Source organism: the organism of the source record quoted next, unplaced genomic scaffold, assembly GCF_019419815.1.
Source record: "Pyrus x bretschneideri cultivar Hongxiangsu unplaced genomic scaffold, Pyrus_bretschneideri_v1 Contig26, whole genome shotgun sequence".
Classification (NCBI taxonomy): Eukaryota; Viridiplantae; Streptophyta; class Magnoliopsida; order Rosales; family Rosaceae; genus Pyrus; species Pyrus x bretschneideri.
In genome coordinates, this window is record NW_025999568.1 from 5034463 (window position 1) to 5052491 (window position 18029).

General features: G+C 37.8%; 3 protein-coding genes across 5 annotated transcripts; 1 reads left to right on the forward strand and 2 right to left on the reverse strand.

The window, feature by feature from the left end:
• Nucleotides 1-366: 366 nt before the first annotated feature.
• Nucleotides 367-3482, reverse strand: LOC103957165. The gene is made up of 3 exons (XM_018649853.2): nt 3185-3482; nt 2862-3029; nt 367-898 (listed from the first exon to the last, which is right to left on the reverse strand). Exons 1-3 carry the CDS (start codon nt 3465-3467, stop codon nt 603-605), a joined length of 747 nt encoding a protein of 248 aa, XP_018505369.1. The 5' UTR covers nt 3468-3482; the 3' UTR covers nt 367-602.
• Nucleotides 3483-5482: 2000 nt separating this feature from the next.
• On the reverse strand, nt 5483-11411 carry LOC103957166 (DEAD-box ATP-dependent RNA helicase 20). Of its 3 annotated transcripts, none has more exons than XM_009369275.3 (10): nt 11212-11410; nt 10430-10695; nt 9851-10030; nt 9574-9735; nt 9199-9353; nt 7855-7947; nt 7561-7646; nt 7238-7464; nt 6195-6428; nt 5483-5728 (listed from the first exon to the last, which is right to left on the reverse strand). In XM_009369275.3, the coding sequence occupies exons 1-10, from the start codon at nt 11265-11267 to the stop codon at nt 5670-5672; spliced, it is 1518 nt and encodes a 505-aa protein (XP_009367550.2). In that variant the 5' UTR covers nt 11268-11410; the 3' UTR covers nt 5483-5669. The 3 variants fall into 3 exon arrangements, with proteins under 3 accessions (XP_009367550.2, XP_048443169.1, XP_048443170.1); XM_048587212.1 differs by lacking the exon at nt 5483-5728 and adding an exon at nt 6528-6595 and having other exon boundaries at nt 6286-6428; nt 11212-11411; XM_048587213.1 differs by lacking the exon at nt 5483-5728 and adding an exon at nt 6528-6600 and having other exon boundaries at nt 6286-6428; nt 11212-11411.
• Nucleotides 11412-12458: 1047 nt separating this feature from the next.
• LOC103957167 (mini-ribonuclease 3) lies at nt 12459-16209 on the forward strand. Its single transcript, XM_048587092.1, has 7 exons — nt 12459-12773; nt 13384-13544; nt 14233-14322; nt 14852-14904; nt 15124-15226; nt 15804-15918; nt 16002-16209. The coding sequence occupies exons 1-7, from the start codon at nt 12548-12550 to the stop codon at nt 16019-16021; spliced, it is 768 nt and encodes a 255-aa protein (XP_048443049.1). The 5' UTR covers nt 12459-12547; the 3' UTR covers nt 16022-16209.
• The last annotated feature ends 1820 nt before the right edge of the window (nt 16210-18029 follow it).

Genomic DNA, 18029 nt, shown 5'->3' on the forward strand with positions numbered 1-18029 from the left:
TATTTCAAAAAAAAATTCTGAATTTCTAACTTAATAAGTCAATATATAAAATAAAAATCACCATCTCCATAGAGAAATCGTGGAAAGGCTTCTGCCGTTTTAACTCCCGAACTATCACGTGATTGTCAATTTACTCAAACAAGGGGTAAAATGGCTGAGAAAGTAATCTATGAAGTAAATTAACAATTACGTGATAGTTCAGAGGCATAAACGACAGTTTGCTAAAATAAAAATCACCATCTTCACAAACGGAAAGGTTTCTTTATTGTCCTTTCCTGTTTCAGATTATGTGAAAGTTTTCTCGAGTCTGTTGGGCCACGTTTGCACCAGCAAACCTGAGTCCCAGCCAGACCTCACACAGCTGTGTAAAAATCGACAAGAGCAACCAAGATTTATTCCAGGTCCAAAAGCACCACATATTCACTGATTCAAAGGAACAATATTCCTTGTATTACACAAAGCAACAACGACGAATTTTAGAACTTTTTTCAATTGACAATGACACATAAATTTATGCAGACACGATCCACTCCCGGAACAATCCAAAAGGAAATGTGGTAAACCAGTCAATCAGGAGAAATGGCTATTTCTGTTGGTAGCAGTTAGATTTTTGGAAGGGATTTTGCCCGGATAAACTGTTTGAGAATGGCTTTCTCCTCATCAAGGCGCTTCTTCTCTTCAGGATCTTTTGGTTTAACCTTTCTTTTCTCTTCCAGCATCCACTTGAAAAGTTGGCGTTGTTGATCCTCCGGGATTGGTTCCCGCAATTTCACAGGCTCTGTGACGGTTGGTGAAGGTAGGGGTTTCTCGGTAGTAGGAGTTGTTTGAGCTGTTGTTGGAACGGTAGTAGTCACGTCTTCCTCTATGTCTTTCTTCTTTGTTCTCATAAACAGGTAAGCTACAAAAGTAATTCCAAACATCAGTCTCCAAAGAGAAGTGCAGTAAGATCCATAATTATGCAACAAAGAAGCAAATAAGGTATTGAAGCAATCATATTCCTAGTGAGGTATTTTCCATTCTACCATGCATCCCATGTCCATACACGCAAGTGTAAATAAATCACGGGCAGATAGACTAAAGGAAAGCCAGTTTTACAGTTTCAGAACAATTCATAAAACTTCTTCCCTAATCTGTTGCAAACACAAGCAGATAATGCCAAACTGTAAATAGCTGGTTCAAGTTAACAGGGATTACGATCTGCACAAGAAGACATTCTATTCTGATACAGTTAAAAAGATGGCTGCATTGGGTATATCATCAGGTCTCTCACCAATGAATAAAGTCTTTAAACTGAACCACTTCTAAAACAAAAAAGTGAAGTGCAACCTACGCTCAATGGCAACTTCCATGATTTAGTTTACTCATCAGCATCCCTAGTTACAGTATTGACCATGTTAGTGTAAGTAACAAAAAAAGTTGAACTACAGTAGCAAATCACAAAAACATCCTTCATATGTGCTGTGTCCACATGGGCAACCATCAGTTTTCTCAAATTTCCACTTTGACCCTTTACCAGCATGCACAGTCCCATTTGAGCATTACTAAAATCATACCGAATGGGAATGTACAGAGTTCAACATATAAAACCTACACCAAAAAGTAATTACCAGTAGCTTATACCAAGTAAATACAGACTACCCTTCATCACTACATCTTGTCATGTAGTACAACATCTGAGGGCAGTGTTCAAGAAGAAGTTGGTTAAAGCTTAAAAGTCACCCAAGTAATTTTAAGTCCATGCTGATACAATTTCCATCACATACAATTCACAAGCAACTACCAACAACTGTAGAGAATCTAGAGATCTTCTCTTGAAGGCTGATACAGCCTAGAATCCCGTCTTATTACAATAATTGTGATTGTTACAGGAAGTAGGATGCTGGGAAAATAAAATTCAATCTGTCTAATCAACTATATTTAATTAGCATAATAGCTTTTGATTGTAATTAGCAATCACATGTTTTGGGATTTGTAATTGTACCCGCATCACACACAGCAAAATTTAGACATCCAAACTACTTCTAAAGGGACTTTTGAACTCTCATTACCCTTCCCCATAGATATACGTTAACATACAACCAATAAGCCCTACTCGTCAACGACTTCAGCATATAGAAGCAACTCAGGCCTAACTACCTACTCAGTATGTACACTTAACGCCCCTTAAGGAGAGTTTCAAAATGAAATTCATTCTTTCAAAGTCAAACTTGGATCAGAAAAAACGTTCAAGGGTTTTTCCCTCTAGATAGATATGATAATTAAATTTAAAATTTTAAACAGAACACAGCGGCCCAGAGGGTAGAGGGCAGAACTTACCCCTACACAACTGACTGACAAGAAAAAAAAATGCCAAAGAATTCTTACCCTGCACCAAAATACCCTCTTTCGAGACGTCCTCATTCGTATTCAGTCACAGATTCACAACACAAATCATACATAATACCCAAGGCACTCTAATCCTCTAGCCTACAGGCCACACGGTGGAAACTACTCTGATGCCAAATTCAATGAACCCACAAGTCGAAATTCTCCCCCTAAAACCAACTTAAAACAAGAGCTCAAGAGCTTATAAACTAACCCACTATGTTTTTCTTCTCTTCTTTTATGTGGAACAATTGGGTTTGGGTTCTGACCAAACAAATAAAATCAGAGTCAATCATTAGCAGTTAATCAACAACTTATCGAACAAAACCGCCATCAAGAAAAGCATGAAGAGGTACTAAAATCCATTTCCAATCCACCATTATCTCATACTTTCTTTCACAAACAGATACCATGATTACAAAAAGCTGGCAGAAACAAAAAAATAAAACCAACAATTTATTCAATCAACTTAAAAGGAAAGAGAAAGGGAAATATACCTCCAACGCCCAGATTGACAGTCAAGAGCAGAGGCCAGAGAAACTTGTAACGCCGAGCAAACGACTCCTTCGGGGGCGGAGGTGGCGGCGGAGACGAAGACTGAGCCGACGTCATTGTCGATGACGATGGCGGAGACGAAGACTGATCCTGAAACTGTTTCAGCTGCGCTGTTTATTCGAAAACACAGAAAGCGACCAAATAAGATTCCAAAACCCCAATTACTGAAAAGCAAACAAGATTCTGATTTCAACAGCGATTGAGAAAAAGCTGCTTCTGATTAAGAAAAAAGCAGAAATGATAGGCAGGGAAGTTGGGCTTCTACCTTTCTTGGGTTTGTTGGCGTAGAGCTTGGGACCATCTTCTATCATTGTTGCTGGAACGTCTGAAATTCCGTCCTTTCTTCTCTCCAAACTTCCAAAGTCCTTTTCCTTGCTTCCTCTACAATCTACACTATCGTTTGGTTTTCCAACTTTTGCAGTCAGGTCGTGATTGGGCCGGGCCGGGCCCCGTTGATGACGGTCCGGTCCAGTCCGGTTTAGACCGGACCTCCGGCTGATGAAGGGCTCGAGTTTCCCGAGCTTCGATTCCAGCCCAAAATCAAACATGAAATCTCAGCCCCAGTGTTGAATTTGGGTTGAAATTCAAATGTTAGTGTAGACATCGAAATTTCAGTGAAATAAATGTTAACCAATGTATTAAAATTACAACATTTATTTATTTCATCTACATCACACACTCATTTCACCTACAACTTCCACTTACTTCACCAACCTCACACACTTACTTCACCTACCAACTTCATTTACTTCACCTACAACATCCACTCACTTCATCAAAAAAATGAATGGTGGTGATTCACTCTCAAAGCCTATAAATAGGCTTCTCCATCAAGAGGAATAGACACACAAAAACCTTGAAGCCTTAAAGCTCTAAAGCTCTCAAGAAAATCCCAAAGGATCAAGAAAGCAATCTTCGTTCTTCGTCAAATCCTCCTTCAAGATCAAGCCCCAATGGCCCTTGAAGAACTCCCACCAACTCAAGATCAAGTCCCGACGGCCCCTTGAAGAAAGTGTTCATCATTCATCATCCGTTCATCCTAAGATCAAGCCCCAACGTCCATTTGGATCAACAACCTCAACAAACCCATACACCCATTCTTCAAGATCAAGCCCAACGCCCCTTGAAGATCCATTCATCAACTGTTCATCCTTAGATCAAGCCCCGACGGCTCTTTGGATCAACAACTCATCCACAAACCTACACCCTACGAAGATAGAATCAGAGGACCAAATTTGAGAGAGATCGTAACCCAAAAATCGTTAAACACAAAATATTATTTTTGTACACGTATTCTTGTTTCTTGTTTCAGAAATTTTTCGTGTTTACAGTTAGGAACTCAAAATTCTTTATTGCTTGTCTATGATCTATATCGTTGGGTCGTACGTGTCCATTCATTTAATTTTCTCAATAAAAAAAATTAAAAACTAAAAATAAAGTAAGTTAAAATGACACGGGCCGCTTAATAAAATTGGTCATATAGAAACCACACAGGATTTTGGGTGCAGGAGATATCAATTCAAGCACTTAACTTCGACTACAGGACACTCAGGCGTTCTACGAACCTACAAGCAAACTTCTCGCTCATTCAAATGGTCAAGGCTCAAAAAAGGATGTCCAGCGATTTGTCGCTGCTTGTGACGTGTGTCAATGCCAAAATTATGAGGCTATGAAGGCCCCCCGGTTTACTCCAGCCTCTGCCAATCCCGGAAAATATATGGCAGGACATTGCAATGGACTTCATTGATGTTTCGTCGAAGACTAACTGACTAGCGGGAGCTCCAGGTTACCATCGGCCGAGTGGTGGTGTAACACCACCTACCAAAGCGCAATAAGGATGACACCATTCGAAGTAGTTTATGGCTACCCACCGCCTACTGTGGCTTCTTATGTTCAAGGTTCCACAGCAGTCTTACAGTGGATTCTACTCTACAAAAGCGAGGTTCTCTCCTTAAGCAGCTTCACCATAACCTGCAGATGGCTCAGGATCGGATGAGAAACTATGCGAACACAAATCGTACTGAACGCGAGTTCATGGTGGGCAATTTTGTTTATGCGCGCTTCCAACCTTATTGCCAGACCACAATGAAGAAAAATCATTGTCACAAACTTACTCCGGCTACTGTGGACCCTATAAAGTCCTGGAACGCATTGGTAAGGTGGCTTACAAGCTAGAGTTGGCCCCAACTACTCGAACCCACCCTACATTCCATGTCTCTTTGTTGAAGAAAAAGGTGGGTGATCATGTCAGCTCCTCTGCCCAATTACCGCCACTTCAACTAGATGGACATATGGTGTGGCAGCCTGAACAAATTCTAAGCAAGGGTCCGTTCAAACGCAATAATAAACCTGTTACTCGTTGGCTGATCAAATGTGGCCATACTCCAAGACCCGGGATTTGAGAGGCGAGGTTTGAGCCGAAACCCTTGACCCAAACCCAAACTCTCAATAACTCAACCCCTGCACCCAACCAAAATAACATGCTACGAACCCCATAGTATCCTAAGCAGTGGCATATATCATCTTGGACAACTTGTTTCCAGTGTGTGAGAAGAAAAAGAAATGGGGAGAGAGTAAACAAACTCTAAAATTTCTGTTAGTTCCAACAAACTCCACATCCTAGTAAGCATTCATACAAGTTTTTTCCTGTTTTGTGAATAGAATACAGTTGTAGTTTGCCATATTGGACGGATTCGGTTGCTCAGTTTTTCTCTCGTTATGGACGTCCAGTTCAAGCGCACCATCATTATTCAGTTCCAAGGACGACCGCCTCCATAGCCCCTACCACGATCTCGAAAGCCCCCATGACCTGATCAATTAAAAATGACAAAACCATACAAATTCAGTAATGTTTATTGAACCACTCATCGAGACAATTTAGCATGCTGATTCATGGACGCCACTATGCACACCAATACATTAAACTGACACGCACATTTTCAGCGTGTGCATAGACATTTCAAATTCCATCAAACTGTAGTACACAGACTTAAGAAAACATCGTTTCATACTTCTAATCAACTTCAAACTAATCACATATGATCCCCAGAAGATGGTCCCTCTTCAAAAATTAAACTATTTGTAAAGATATTGGAAAAGCTAAATTTTGGTAGATGGTCCATACGTTTGTGCATTATTTATCAACAAAACTCTCACATTGACATCCAAACTACAATGAGCAAGACCAACAAGGTAACCTATTCATCAAAAGCGGTATCCACTACTTGTACGTATGTGTCCAGCAATATTTTCTGAAGGCGTCCAGACTAACTGACCTGAAGGGGGAGGTGGTGCACCACGACCCATTGCTGCCAACTCAGGACTGACCTTCTGTCCAGCTTCCTCAAGCAAGGCAATAAGTTCCTTTGCGAACCTAGCATTAGCAGCTGTAAAGAATGTGTAAGCTGTTCCTTTTGCCCCAGCTCTTCCGGTTCGGCCAATGCGGTGAACATAATCCTCAAGGGATCCAGGAAAATCATAGTTAATAACAAATTTCACATCCTTCACATCTGCAACCATATCAAACATCACAAAGAGAGATTAGAAACTAGAATGTAGGCCAATTCATAGGCTAAGTACATTCAAGAAATTCTGCTAGATTAACACACCTATGCACCCCAAAGTTAGCAGTTTTTGCCTACCAAAGACCAAAGGCAAATCCGATGCACTCCAAAACCTTACCTGGCTCAAAGGGAAACAATTATTCACAGGCAGAGATGATTACCACCAAAACCTTAGAGGATGAAGTGTAGGCTTCCATATGAAACCCAAAATCAGTACCATCCAGCCAAATGTGGATGGCATTAGATTTAAATTAACTACTGTGTAATACGTATTTGTTCCAGTCCAATCATAGAGTCTAAAATTTGGTACAGATGCTTCAAGTATGCACGAATAGCCTTAATAATCAGAAAAATAGTATTCTCCTTTGTGGGGTGGGTCTCATTCCACGTGGGAAAGTTGGGAAAGAAATTGAAAAAAGAGTTGGGAAGAATATCATCTTTCAGTAGATAAGTAATGAAAAAATAATGGCTGATAAACAAAAATGTCGTATATAGAACATGGGAAAGAGAAAAATAAAATGGTGTCCAGCGTGCATTTGACAATCAATGCTACGAAATTCTCTTAAGTGAAAACAGCTTCCATTTTCTTAAGTTACTACCATGAAACAGGATTTTGGAGGGGGGCGAAAAAAATTCTATTCATAGATTAAATGAAGTCTTCAACTCTGAAGATAATGCAAATAACAGTTAAAACCTAACCAAACAAGAATTCTTTTCAAGTCTTTTCACAAGCTTAAGAGAAATTCTTTCCATACCTAGACCACGAGCAGCAACATCTGTTGCAGTCATTATGGGGCTCTTGCCAGCTTTAAACTCAGAGAGGACCCAATCCCTTTCTGCTTGACTCTTGTCACCATGAATCGAAAGAGCAGGCCAACCATCCATGCGGAGCTGCCGAGTGATCTGATCACATCCTTTCTTAGTATCCATGAATATCAGTATTCTGCTGCCATCCATGATATCCTCAAGCAATTTCACCAATCTGGAAATTTGAAAGGAATCAGAAAGATAACCTGCAGAAATATGACAAGGCCAACCAGTTTGAAAGTTACAAACCAAAACATAGATGGCACCCTACCTGTTATATTTCTGATTTTCAGTAATGATGTCAACAATTTGGCGGATCGAATGGTTAGCTTTCAAATCTGGAGAACCTATTATCACCTGTTCAACATAAAAAATATGTACATTAGTTGTTGGCAAAATAATATTATATATACAATAAGAACTATTGCAACCACATGATAGAAGAAAAGGAAATTTTATTACTGCCAGTTTCATGCAGTATAAATAACTGAAGGTGACAAACTGACAACTGAAGATTGTACTAATAGATGCAGAGCGCTTTTATACTAAACGAAAGATGGAGTACTTTGTATGGGTTGTAGAGGAACTGCCTTGCCAGTTGTTCAACCTCCTTTGGCCAGGTAGCACTCCAGTATAATGTTTGACGGTCTGGGCGAATCTGCATTCAATGAAACATTAAAGTATAATGGAAAATTCCAACTGAACATAAACTATGAGAGAAGGAGAGAGAGATGTGCAAGGGATAAATTCATGTTCACTTGTTTCTATAGACATTTCAGGATGCACCTTTTATGCAAAAATGATTTGACCTACCTAGTTGGGCTTGACTAACATGTACCTACGTCATAATACTTTCTATGTAAGTCATACTCTAACAACTTACAGCCACTAGAATAAGGAGTAGATCCAGAAGCTTCCCGGTTCAGCAGTATGTTACAATACAGGATCATAAACAAACACACTTAATGTTGTTTTGCGATGTCCAACAGCTCAAGAAAAATTAGAAACATCAAAACCTCACTCGTCTGTCAAAAATCAAACTACTGATACTTTGTGTGCTGTTTATCCAAAAAGTGCTTTAAATGGTATTCACCAGAAAGTTCTCAGCATGTGTAATGGTAACAAAACTTCTTACAATATGATTGAAATGATGGAAATAATCATCTCTATAAGTACCATTTGAGGCACAATGCTTTTCAATGGCATTATTTTGTTTTGTTGGAGATGCAACCGAAAGAGCAAATGGTCTACGATCTCAATAAAAATCTTAAAGAGGAAGTGTATCTTTGAAACAGTGGCTACCAAACATAAACATTGGGGAAAAGAAAACACACAAAAAAATAAATAAATAAATAAAAATACATGCACCACTTTGCTACCACGCAAAAGCACATACATTCACTGATAATTCACACATGATACCCTATCGTTTCACCTAGATATTGGCCCTACCATATCATATGCATTCTAAAAGTCTTGATTTGTTTACAGATCTTCAGTATGGTAGGAATAATTTTTGAATGACCCGTAACTTTCTCCAGATAATTTGAACTCAAATAGTAATACATGTTTAACTAAACAAGCATTACCCAGATTACAGAGTTTAGAATAAGTTTCCTAACAAATCAAGACATTTTGTGATTAAGAAACCCAGAGTAAAAATTTTAGAACTACTCAATTTCTTCTGAGCTAAGTTGTAGACTTTAAAGACATTCAATAATGTTTTCCAGCTTTTCAAGAAATCATAAGTCCACATGAACATCAGTAGGTATCAAAAGCTAGATACGATTTTAGTAAGAGAGAAAAAAAGGGTTTGACAAGCGGAGGGAAAACTAAGTAATAAATCATCCTGATACACAGATAAAAGTAGAACATGTTCTAATTCATACAGATTGGTAAAATCTCAAACCTGTGAAACGATCTTCCTTATCTGTGGGTCAAACCCCATGTCTAGCATCCGATCAGCTTCATCCAATACAAGGTAAGTGACCCTTCGCAAGTTGGTATGATGTGATTCCATCATATCAATCAACCTCCCGGGTGTAGCAATTACAATCTCAACTCCTGATCCAAAAATAAGAATGACGCCAACAAGAAAAATAAGCAATTACTAAAACAAGAGCTTTATTTACCAACTATACCTAAACGAATTGATAAGTCATCTTAGCCATGATTAATGTCTTAATAGGATATCTGAGTACATAATATTAATATATGATACAATAAAAGTTACAGCAGTACAATAGCAATTCCAAAAACTAAGTTCACCATTACCACCACATACCTTTCTGCAGATCACGAACTTGAGGTCCCTTTGGAACCCCACCATATATGCATGTGCTTTTAATTTTCGACGATGAACCAAATTTAGTAGCCTCTTGTTGGATTTGAACAGCGAGTTCACGGGTTGGAGCTAAAACTAGAACTATCGGGCCATCTCCAGGAGCTAAATAAATATTATAAAGTTAGATTCTTATGCCCAACCAATACAAATGTAATTCAAAAGGTAAAAAGAAATACAATCAATATTTGAGAATTTAACCATCTTAATGATTACATACATAGAATTGGTTGGGCATTGACATGGACAATTGCAGGCAACAGGTAGGCTAGTGTCTTCCCTGATCCTGTTTCAGCAATACCAATGAGATCACGACCTTTCAAAGCCATTGGCCATCCTTGAGCTTGGATTGGTGTAGGTTCCACAAATCCAGCCTTTGTAACTTCTTCCAAAACATATTCTGCAGCCCAATGAGGAGCCATTCAATTAGTGCACTATTTATGGAAACAACTTATTAACATCCAAAGGGGACATTCCTTGAGTAGTCAGCTAGCTAGTTCCAAGAACAAATCTGACTACGTGAACTTATAATACAGTTGAGCTCATAGTGTACATGAAAAGTTACGTGAAAGAATAATGTAAAACGAGCATAACTCGTACCTAAACTACTGATAATTTGAAAGTATAGTATCACTGCTGGCTGCTAATCACTCTCCAACTAAGTTATCATATCCTTTAATCACAAAGAGTTTCAAGATGGACCAAATAATGGAACCTTTATAACATGTACTCACGATAAATCAGTGTGACACCTCAAAACAGTAGTTATAAATTTGCTGTATGAAAAAATAAAAAGTACCTGGAAACCCAGTGTCACGGAAACTCTTGATGGGTTTTGGAACATCACGGCCTTCAACAGTAATTTCCCTCCGTTTCCTATATTCCTCAACTTCCACCTCCGACATTTTTTCCACTTCAGGCGACTCAACATAGAAATTCTTCTCAAAAGGTATCAATCCGTCCAAATCCAACTTCCCTGGTGACTCAGCACCATCATTCTCCCTCCTGCTTGAAGAAGACCGTGTTGAGCCACCATAGCCGGTTGCCCCACCAAAACCGGAATCACTAAAACACCGAAAAATTTATAAAAATTGAGTTAATTCATACCTGTAAATGAACCGGTAGCCCCACCAAAACCAGAATCACTAAAACACCACAGAATTTACAAAACAAAATTGAGCAAATTCATACATGTTAATGAAAAGCAACAGTTTTTCATTCATGGGTCAATATTAGAGAAAACAACTGTATCAAATTTATCCAAAATTGATAAGTTTTTGAGTTGGGCCCAGGAGAACAGAATCATGTTACACAAACAATGCTAATAGGTTAAAATTAAGCACAATTTTACAAAGGGTAACTCAGAAAACAACAAAATTCAGGCAAATAAAAGAAGAAAAATGGATTTGAAGGCAGTAAATTTAGAATTGACTGTATTTTGGTTCAACCCAATTAAACCTTACAAATCAAGTCAGCAGAATTAAAATAAAAAAAAAATCAATTTGATGTAATGTGAACCAATACAACGCACAGAGGAGAGTAATTAAATTCCTACGAGAGAGAATCAGAAGGAGGCGTTACCTTCTCCGGTCACGGTAGGAAGTGGGGTCGCCGGAGCGGCTGTCGTAGCGGCTCATGGTGGCGAGTTACTCCTGCTGTGCGTCACCGCCGGTGAGATTATCAGGGAATTTTGAGGGTTTTAGAAGCAGCTGTTCGAACAGCCAAGAGGCCAGAATGTTCTCCTCTCTCTCTCTCTCTCTCTCTCCTCTTCCTATGATTCTCTGCAGCTTGTTGTACTGCTAAACCTTTGGGTCTAATGTATCTGAGTGGCTGGATAACCAATAACGAGAAGCCACGTGTAATCGGTGAAAGTCTGCGACATAGGCTTCTAAAACACAAGGCCCATCGTATGAAGCGCAAGTTTATACCCAATCGGCCCAATGTAATGTTCTTCTCCTTCTGAAATCCAATTAAAACCCAATAACAAAATAAAGCAATTAACACTTTGCACCCCTAGTTTTGGATGAGTGATATTTTGGTCCCTGACTTTTAAGAATTGACACTTCACTATTTTATTATTGGAAATTTTTGTTGAAAAGACTGAGATTACGAATTCTTACTATTGCCCATATACTACGGTCTTCTGGTATTCCTCTTTACTTATAAGTGAGAAGTTTATATTCTATTTTCGCCAAAAGGGAACTTGAACCACATTATTACTACCGAGGTTAAGCCTACCTCTTTCCCCTTAATGTAGATAATATCGTTTGTTCAAAAAAAAAAAATGTCATTAATTTGTGAATCATGTAAACAAAAGGTAGGCATATTGAGTATTTGTATGAAAAAACAACAATTGTAACTTTAATATAAGTGGTGTATTATTCTTGTAGTTAGACCTTTTATGGTAGATTGAAAAAAGTTAGTGTGATACTAATATATTGACTCATATATCAACCACACTTTTGTAAGGCATGAAATTTTGAGCGTGATACTAATACATTACTCACGAGTTTAATATATTAAATTCATAAGTGTTAATATATTGAACTCATACTAATGTAGTAGTAGTATCATATGTATCAAATTCAAACTGTCTAATTCCGATATAATGGTATCACACTGATTCAAACTACTGTAAAATACCTTAAAACATTCATTTTTAATTAACAGCGTCTCGAACTCAAACTCTTCTCATCCTTATAGTTTGTAATTTAGTGTTACAATATCGTTTGTACTTAAAAAAAAAGAATGAAAAGAAAGAAAGAAAGGGAAAAAAAGCAACTTTAGGGTAGTGAAGAGTCAATTCTTAAAATATAGGGACCTAAATTACGATAAGTGAAGTGAGAAAATCCCAATTCATTGGGAGTCGGACGAGCGGAGCTACCACTCTCAGAGCCGACGTAGGAAAAGAGCAAGCATGCAAACTCTATCAGTGGCTTTTCCGCCGATGAGTGCGAGAGTAGTGACAGTGAGAGCTTCCGTGGATACACAGCAAAGAGTCTCATACAACCGCAACGCTCCAAGAAAGATACAGAAAAGCGAAAGCCCCGCCACCGCCAAACCCCCTCCAACCGTCACACTAACCACCACAACTACCCGAACGGCCGACTCCGTTGTTGACCTCCTCAAACGCACACCTCAAGGTATTTAGTATTTACATTCCCCAGTTGTTATTGGCTGCTCGTTTTCATCTGGGTTTGTTTTGCTTTGCAAATTTTTGGATTGTATGCTTCTGGGTTGCTGAGAAAATTGAGCAGACAGTGAGAAAATGTGGGAAAGTTGTTTAATTTTTGTGGGTTTTGTTCTTTAGGATTATGGGAAATGAAAACTTAGTCTCAGTTAGGATTATGGGAAATGTTTGGTTTGAGTTTCTCACTTTAGTACCGAGAAAATTGAAGAGAAAATGAGAAAATGTGAGTGAGTGCTTGAATTTTGTGGTTTTGTTTACTTGGTAACGTTTGGTTATCGTGAAAACTGAGGAAACTGAATGAAAATTGGGTTTGCAGTTTTCTGTATTATACTGTTTTTTCGTTTCGCTCGGATGGAAAAAATAGCTTTCTAAGCACAATTTAATGGAGCTTTAAAATATATTTTTGTTCTGTAGGAGTGTGTATATATTCTCCTGAATTTATATAAAGACGGCGAAAATAACATTGAAAGTTTCAGTTTGTTTAGGTGTTTTGTATCCCTTTAGTATTGTTGTTCTTCTATGAAGCATTATGATAACGGTGTTCTGCAATATTATTTTGGTAGGGGAAACAGTACAAATGGATGAGTTATACTTGGGCTATGAGCGATGGTCACCTACTCCAACAAAGGTACAAAAGCGTTTGCCTAGTCCACCAAAGGTACAGAAGCCTCGGTCTGTACTCAATGCGGCATCGCTAGCTTATATCGGTGATTGCATTTACGAGGTGTGTTTCTGTTTCAACTTATATTTCTGCCATTTTGCGTTCTTATAGGGAACTGCACCCGACCACTATTCAAGACTTGTATTTGTGCTTCTGTATTGAGGATACAGCTGTTTACCCACGATAATTAAGTTACATGTGTGCCGTACTTTTATATATGTAGGTGAATTGTGACAAAAACAAAATTCCATAGAATATACCATTAGCAATGAGGCATAATAATTGGGTCTGAAGTTGAGTTTGGATGTCTTTAATGTTGAGATCGAGCGAAGAGCTTGCATGTCACATGTAGAAGCATGACCACAAGGGAGGAGGTAAATGCATTGAGACATGAAGATGGCTTAGTAAGTAAGTGCAGAATTCCACTCCAACAGGGTTCAAGGAACCCGCATAGGGGGTCAATAAAATTAAAAAATAACATGATCATATTGTAAAACAACTGTTTCCACACAAAAAATATAGCAAAGAAATGGCTCAACAATTCACGCCATGCATGAACATTCGAGTGTAAAAGGTCTAAAAAGAATTTAATGCCATATATAGAATGGAATATATTTTCATCATTTGGAAGGCACGAGAGAAAAACATATACCTTGGTGCTGCTTAGTTTGCAGTATAATAGCTGACATAATTACTATACTTCTGAAGTTTGAACTTCCTATTTGGTTCACTACCATTATTTCTGTTGCAGCTATATGCTCGCAGGCATTTTTTGTTTCCTCCCCTGAATATTGAAGAATATAATGATCGTGTGATGGCAGTTGTACGTTGTGAAGCACAGGTACGATATATTTTTAAACAGTTTTAATGTTTGTGTCAAATAGGCAATATCATAGTGGTATGAGGAATTTGTTCCCTCCGTGCTGATGTGTGTCTGTGTAATGTGGTTCTGCTTTGTTGCTGTTATTTTAACTTTTTATTGTCCTGTGCTCGCTCATGCTAATGAACTATCCCATGAGCTGCATTGTAAGTGGTAATCTTTATGTATTATGTTCCACAACCTCAAGAGTAAATAAGAAGGAAAATGCTTCATTATTTTGAGAAGTTGCAACCCAGCACCAGTCGTCATAACTTATGTCCCATAGATATTCTTGTGGACAGTAGACAATAAAATGTGGTACTCCATTCTGTTTCAGCTGCCAATAGTTTGACATATATCTATTGCTTTCACTAGCTGTCTAGGTGCCCATTTTTTGTGTTTACAAAGTGGTTTTGTAGTTCTTACATGGTGAAGTGCTCTTTTCTTATATAGATTGGAGTTGAACATACTTTTCAAAGGAGGCATTAAAAAGTTTGTCTTTGCATTTCAGGATGCACTGCTCCGGAAACTTCTGAGTGATGATTTTTTATTAGAAGAAGAAAGGTCTGTAAATTATTTTTTGGGCTCAGTTATTTTTCCTTTGTTCTATATATCAACTATCATCTTTCAATGAATCAAGCATAAACTGCAGGATCCCTTCTACGTCATCCCTTCATTATGTGGAGGGCTGTAAAAAATATACCGAACATACTGGAGTCATTTACATTTCAAGTGCAGTAGTTGTTATGTGGACTTATGTCATTTGATAATTTTTTGCTTCAGGAATGTTCTCCGATGGGGAAAGAATATCGGTTCAGCAAAAACCCGAACAAAAAAACGTGCTGGTTCAGCAGCTTATAACAGAGCATCTTCCTTGGAAGCATTGGTCTGTGCCTTTGGACCTTGTGGTTTCCTTGAACATTTTTTATTCACTCTCATCTTTGGAATTTTAAACTCGCGGATTCTAAAGGAAGCCGACAATGAAACCCCTGCTGGGTTCATTTGTCAAGTTCCTGTTGATATCCATTTGAACCAACAAACACATGCACACACATGTAAGGCTTTCTATGATTATGATATGAGACTGCATTTTCCTCATTTTATCCAGCATAATCTAAAATAATGCTGGCGGGGCAATAAACCACCACTGTTCTTAAGGGAGACGGTGCTATTACAATTAGGCCTAAAGAGCATTGACATATTGAGTTTTTCACATAGTACAGTTCGCTAATGCAGGAAATCTTAGGATCTAACTGTTATGCACATACATAAGCTAAGCTTATGCACGCAAATGCATATGTATGAATTGTAGAGGTTTTTTTTTTTTTTTTTTTTTTTGGGGAATAATCAAGCATGTTCTTGATGGCAATCTGCATGTTAATATCCTCTAAGCAACTTGCAATTCACTATCCAGGAATGAGATTCTGAATGTTTAACATAAACTGATCCTGCATGTTATGTAGGTTGGTTATCTCTACCTGACAAATATGGAACGCTTAGAAGAAGTCATGATAAAGTTGGGATTCTCAACTGATTCTTCTGTGCAGATAATTTCAGAGGAGCCCGAGGAGGTAAACGGTAAGTCAACACAAGCCGTTTCAAGCATGTTCTTGATGTCAATTTGTCATATATTTGCTCAGCAATCTGTTTGTTCTTGGTAGGCACGCATCCTAGTGAATGAAGACGCCACCGAATCAGGTGTGCTGTTTGTACCGTAAGCAGAAGGCTGGCCGCCGTTTACTAATTGTTTAGATGTAGCAATACCGTAAACTGAGAAATGTTGTTTAGGATACACGAGAACAGTCATGCCCATCATATGTTTTTGTATTGACAGACAATTTTGAGTAAAATCCTTAGTGTGTTTGTTAATATTTGCATCCCAAAGTATAATCTCCAAATCCGCGTAAGTATAACACGTGGTTTAGTAGCAGCAGCAACGGTGTTGCGGATTCAAGCAAAAAGTTTTGCTTCAACTCAACCTCCAACTTAAAATTTCTAGTTTTGTACCAGGCTTAAGTTTGCAGTTTAAGTTTTCAAAATTACGAAACTAATTTCATATTTCTTTAGTTTAGTGGTAGTTGTCTCTGCTTTGTTTTAAGAGGGTCTTAGGTTTGTTTGAACAATACATACTTGTAGTTAGTTTGATATCTAATTGCGGATAACCAATCGTTGTAGTGTAACTCTAGAGGATGATTCGGGTGTAACTAGGGGCTCTAGCCCATACCTGAACTCGAAGAAAAATTGTCTGTTAGGTGAATTTTGGGTTTGGGTGGTTGAGCCCATGGTCCCCTTGTGACAATTGACCAAGATGGACAAATGTTTAGAGCATGGGGGTTTGGAACCGTCTTAACAAGGACATTATCGGTGACGGATAACAAATCCTTATGGATATAATACTTGCATCCCTATGGCAAGAATGTACATATTTTGCTCCTTGCAACTAGCCTATCTTCACTACATAAATTTTCTAATCGAAATCGTTCAATTTTTTAATCTCTATTTGAAGATTTATCTCTACAAAAAAATTATTCGAATCAAAGATCATTAGTCATCCAAATGTATCAAATAAATGGATGGTTCATCATGAAAACATCAATTGATACTCACATTGGCAATTCTTTCTATACATTTGGATGTGTAAACAATCTCTGATTCAATCTTTAGATAAATATTAAAAATTGAACAGCTTTGATTATCAAATATATATATGGTGAAGATAAGTTATTCATAAAAGGTGTGATGCGTATATTTTCCTATGAGAAAAAGCAAGTATTATCAAATCTCACGAAATTTAGTTCCTTTATTTCAAAACCTCCTCCTTTATGTATTAATTTATTTTTATAGTAATCAATCAATCTTCATTAGTCAGTGTATATAGTGATTGATGCCGCTTTCGAATCAATTGAGAGTCAAAAGTGGTTGCAAGTGCTTCTCTCCGGCAGAAAAATAATGGCTTCAAACTTTATATGATTCCTAAAATAAAAAATTGGTCCGTAGATCTATATATTTGCTTAATAAAAATTATTGGTAAGATATCACTTTCTGAGATGAAGAATCATAATGCCAAAGTCATCCATGCCAAAGGCTATCTAAAGGTCCATCTTTGAGGTATCACTTGTATTTTCACGATGCCCTCGAGGCCTTGAGGACGAGCAGGAAATGAGTTAAGATTAAATCATGTCAACTTTTCGATTCTCTTTCATTATAACTATTAAAAATCAAATTTGTCACGTAATGATCCTGCATTTTTGCTGGTGTGTCATCACTAACAAATTTGCCCTACTATTTAATCAATCCGATTAGGATGCTAAAACCAATGCTAATTAGAGGGTATGGCCAAGATGAAAGACATGCATGCAATGGTTATCGTATTATAATTCAAGTATTTGTTATGGTTGGTGATGATTAATGACGTAGTGGAGTAGGGGGAAAGGGACATAACTAATCATCTAACAAATGGATATAAGTGCGATTAGAGAACCTTCAATTATTTGTTTAAGCAAACCCCTTTTGTCCTACGCAAAAATAAAAAGGAGAAATACATTAATAATTAGATAAGAATAATATAATAAAACTTCGAGAAGTAATGTGCAAATTGTCTTTTTTTCTATTTTCTTTTCACATTCAAACTTCAAAACATAACTAAAATCATTCGAGTTGCATTGTCTTTTGTTTGTTGATAATATATT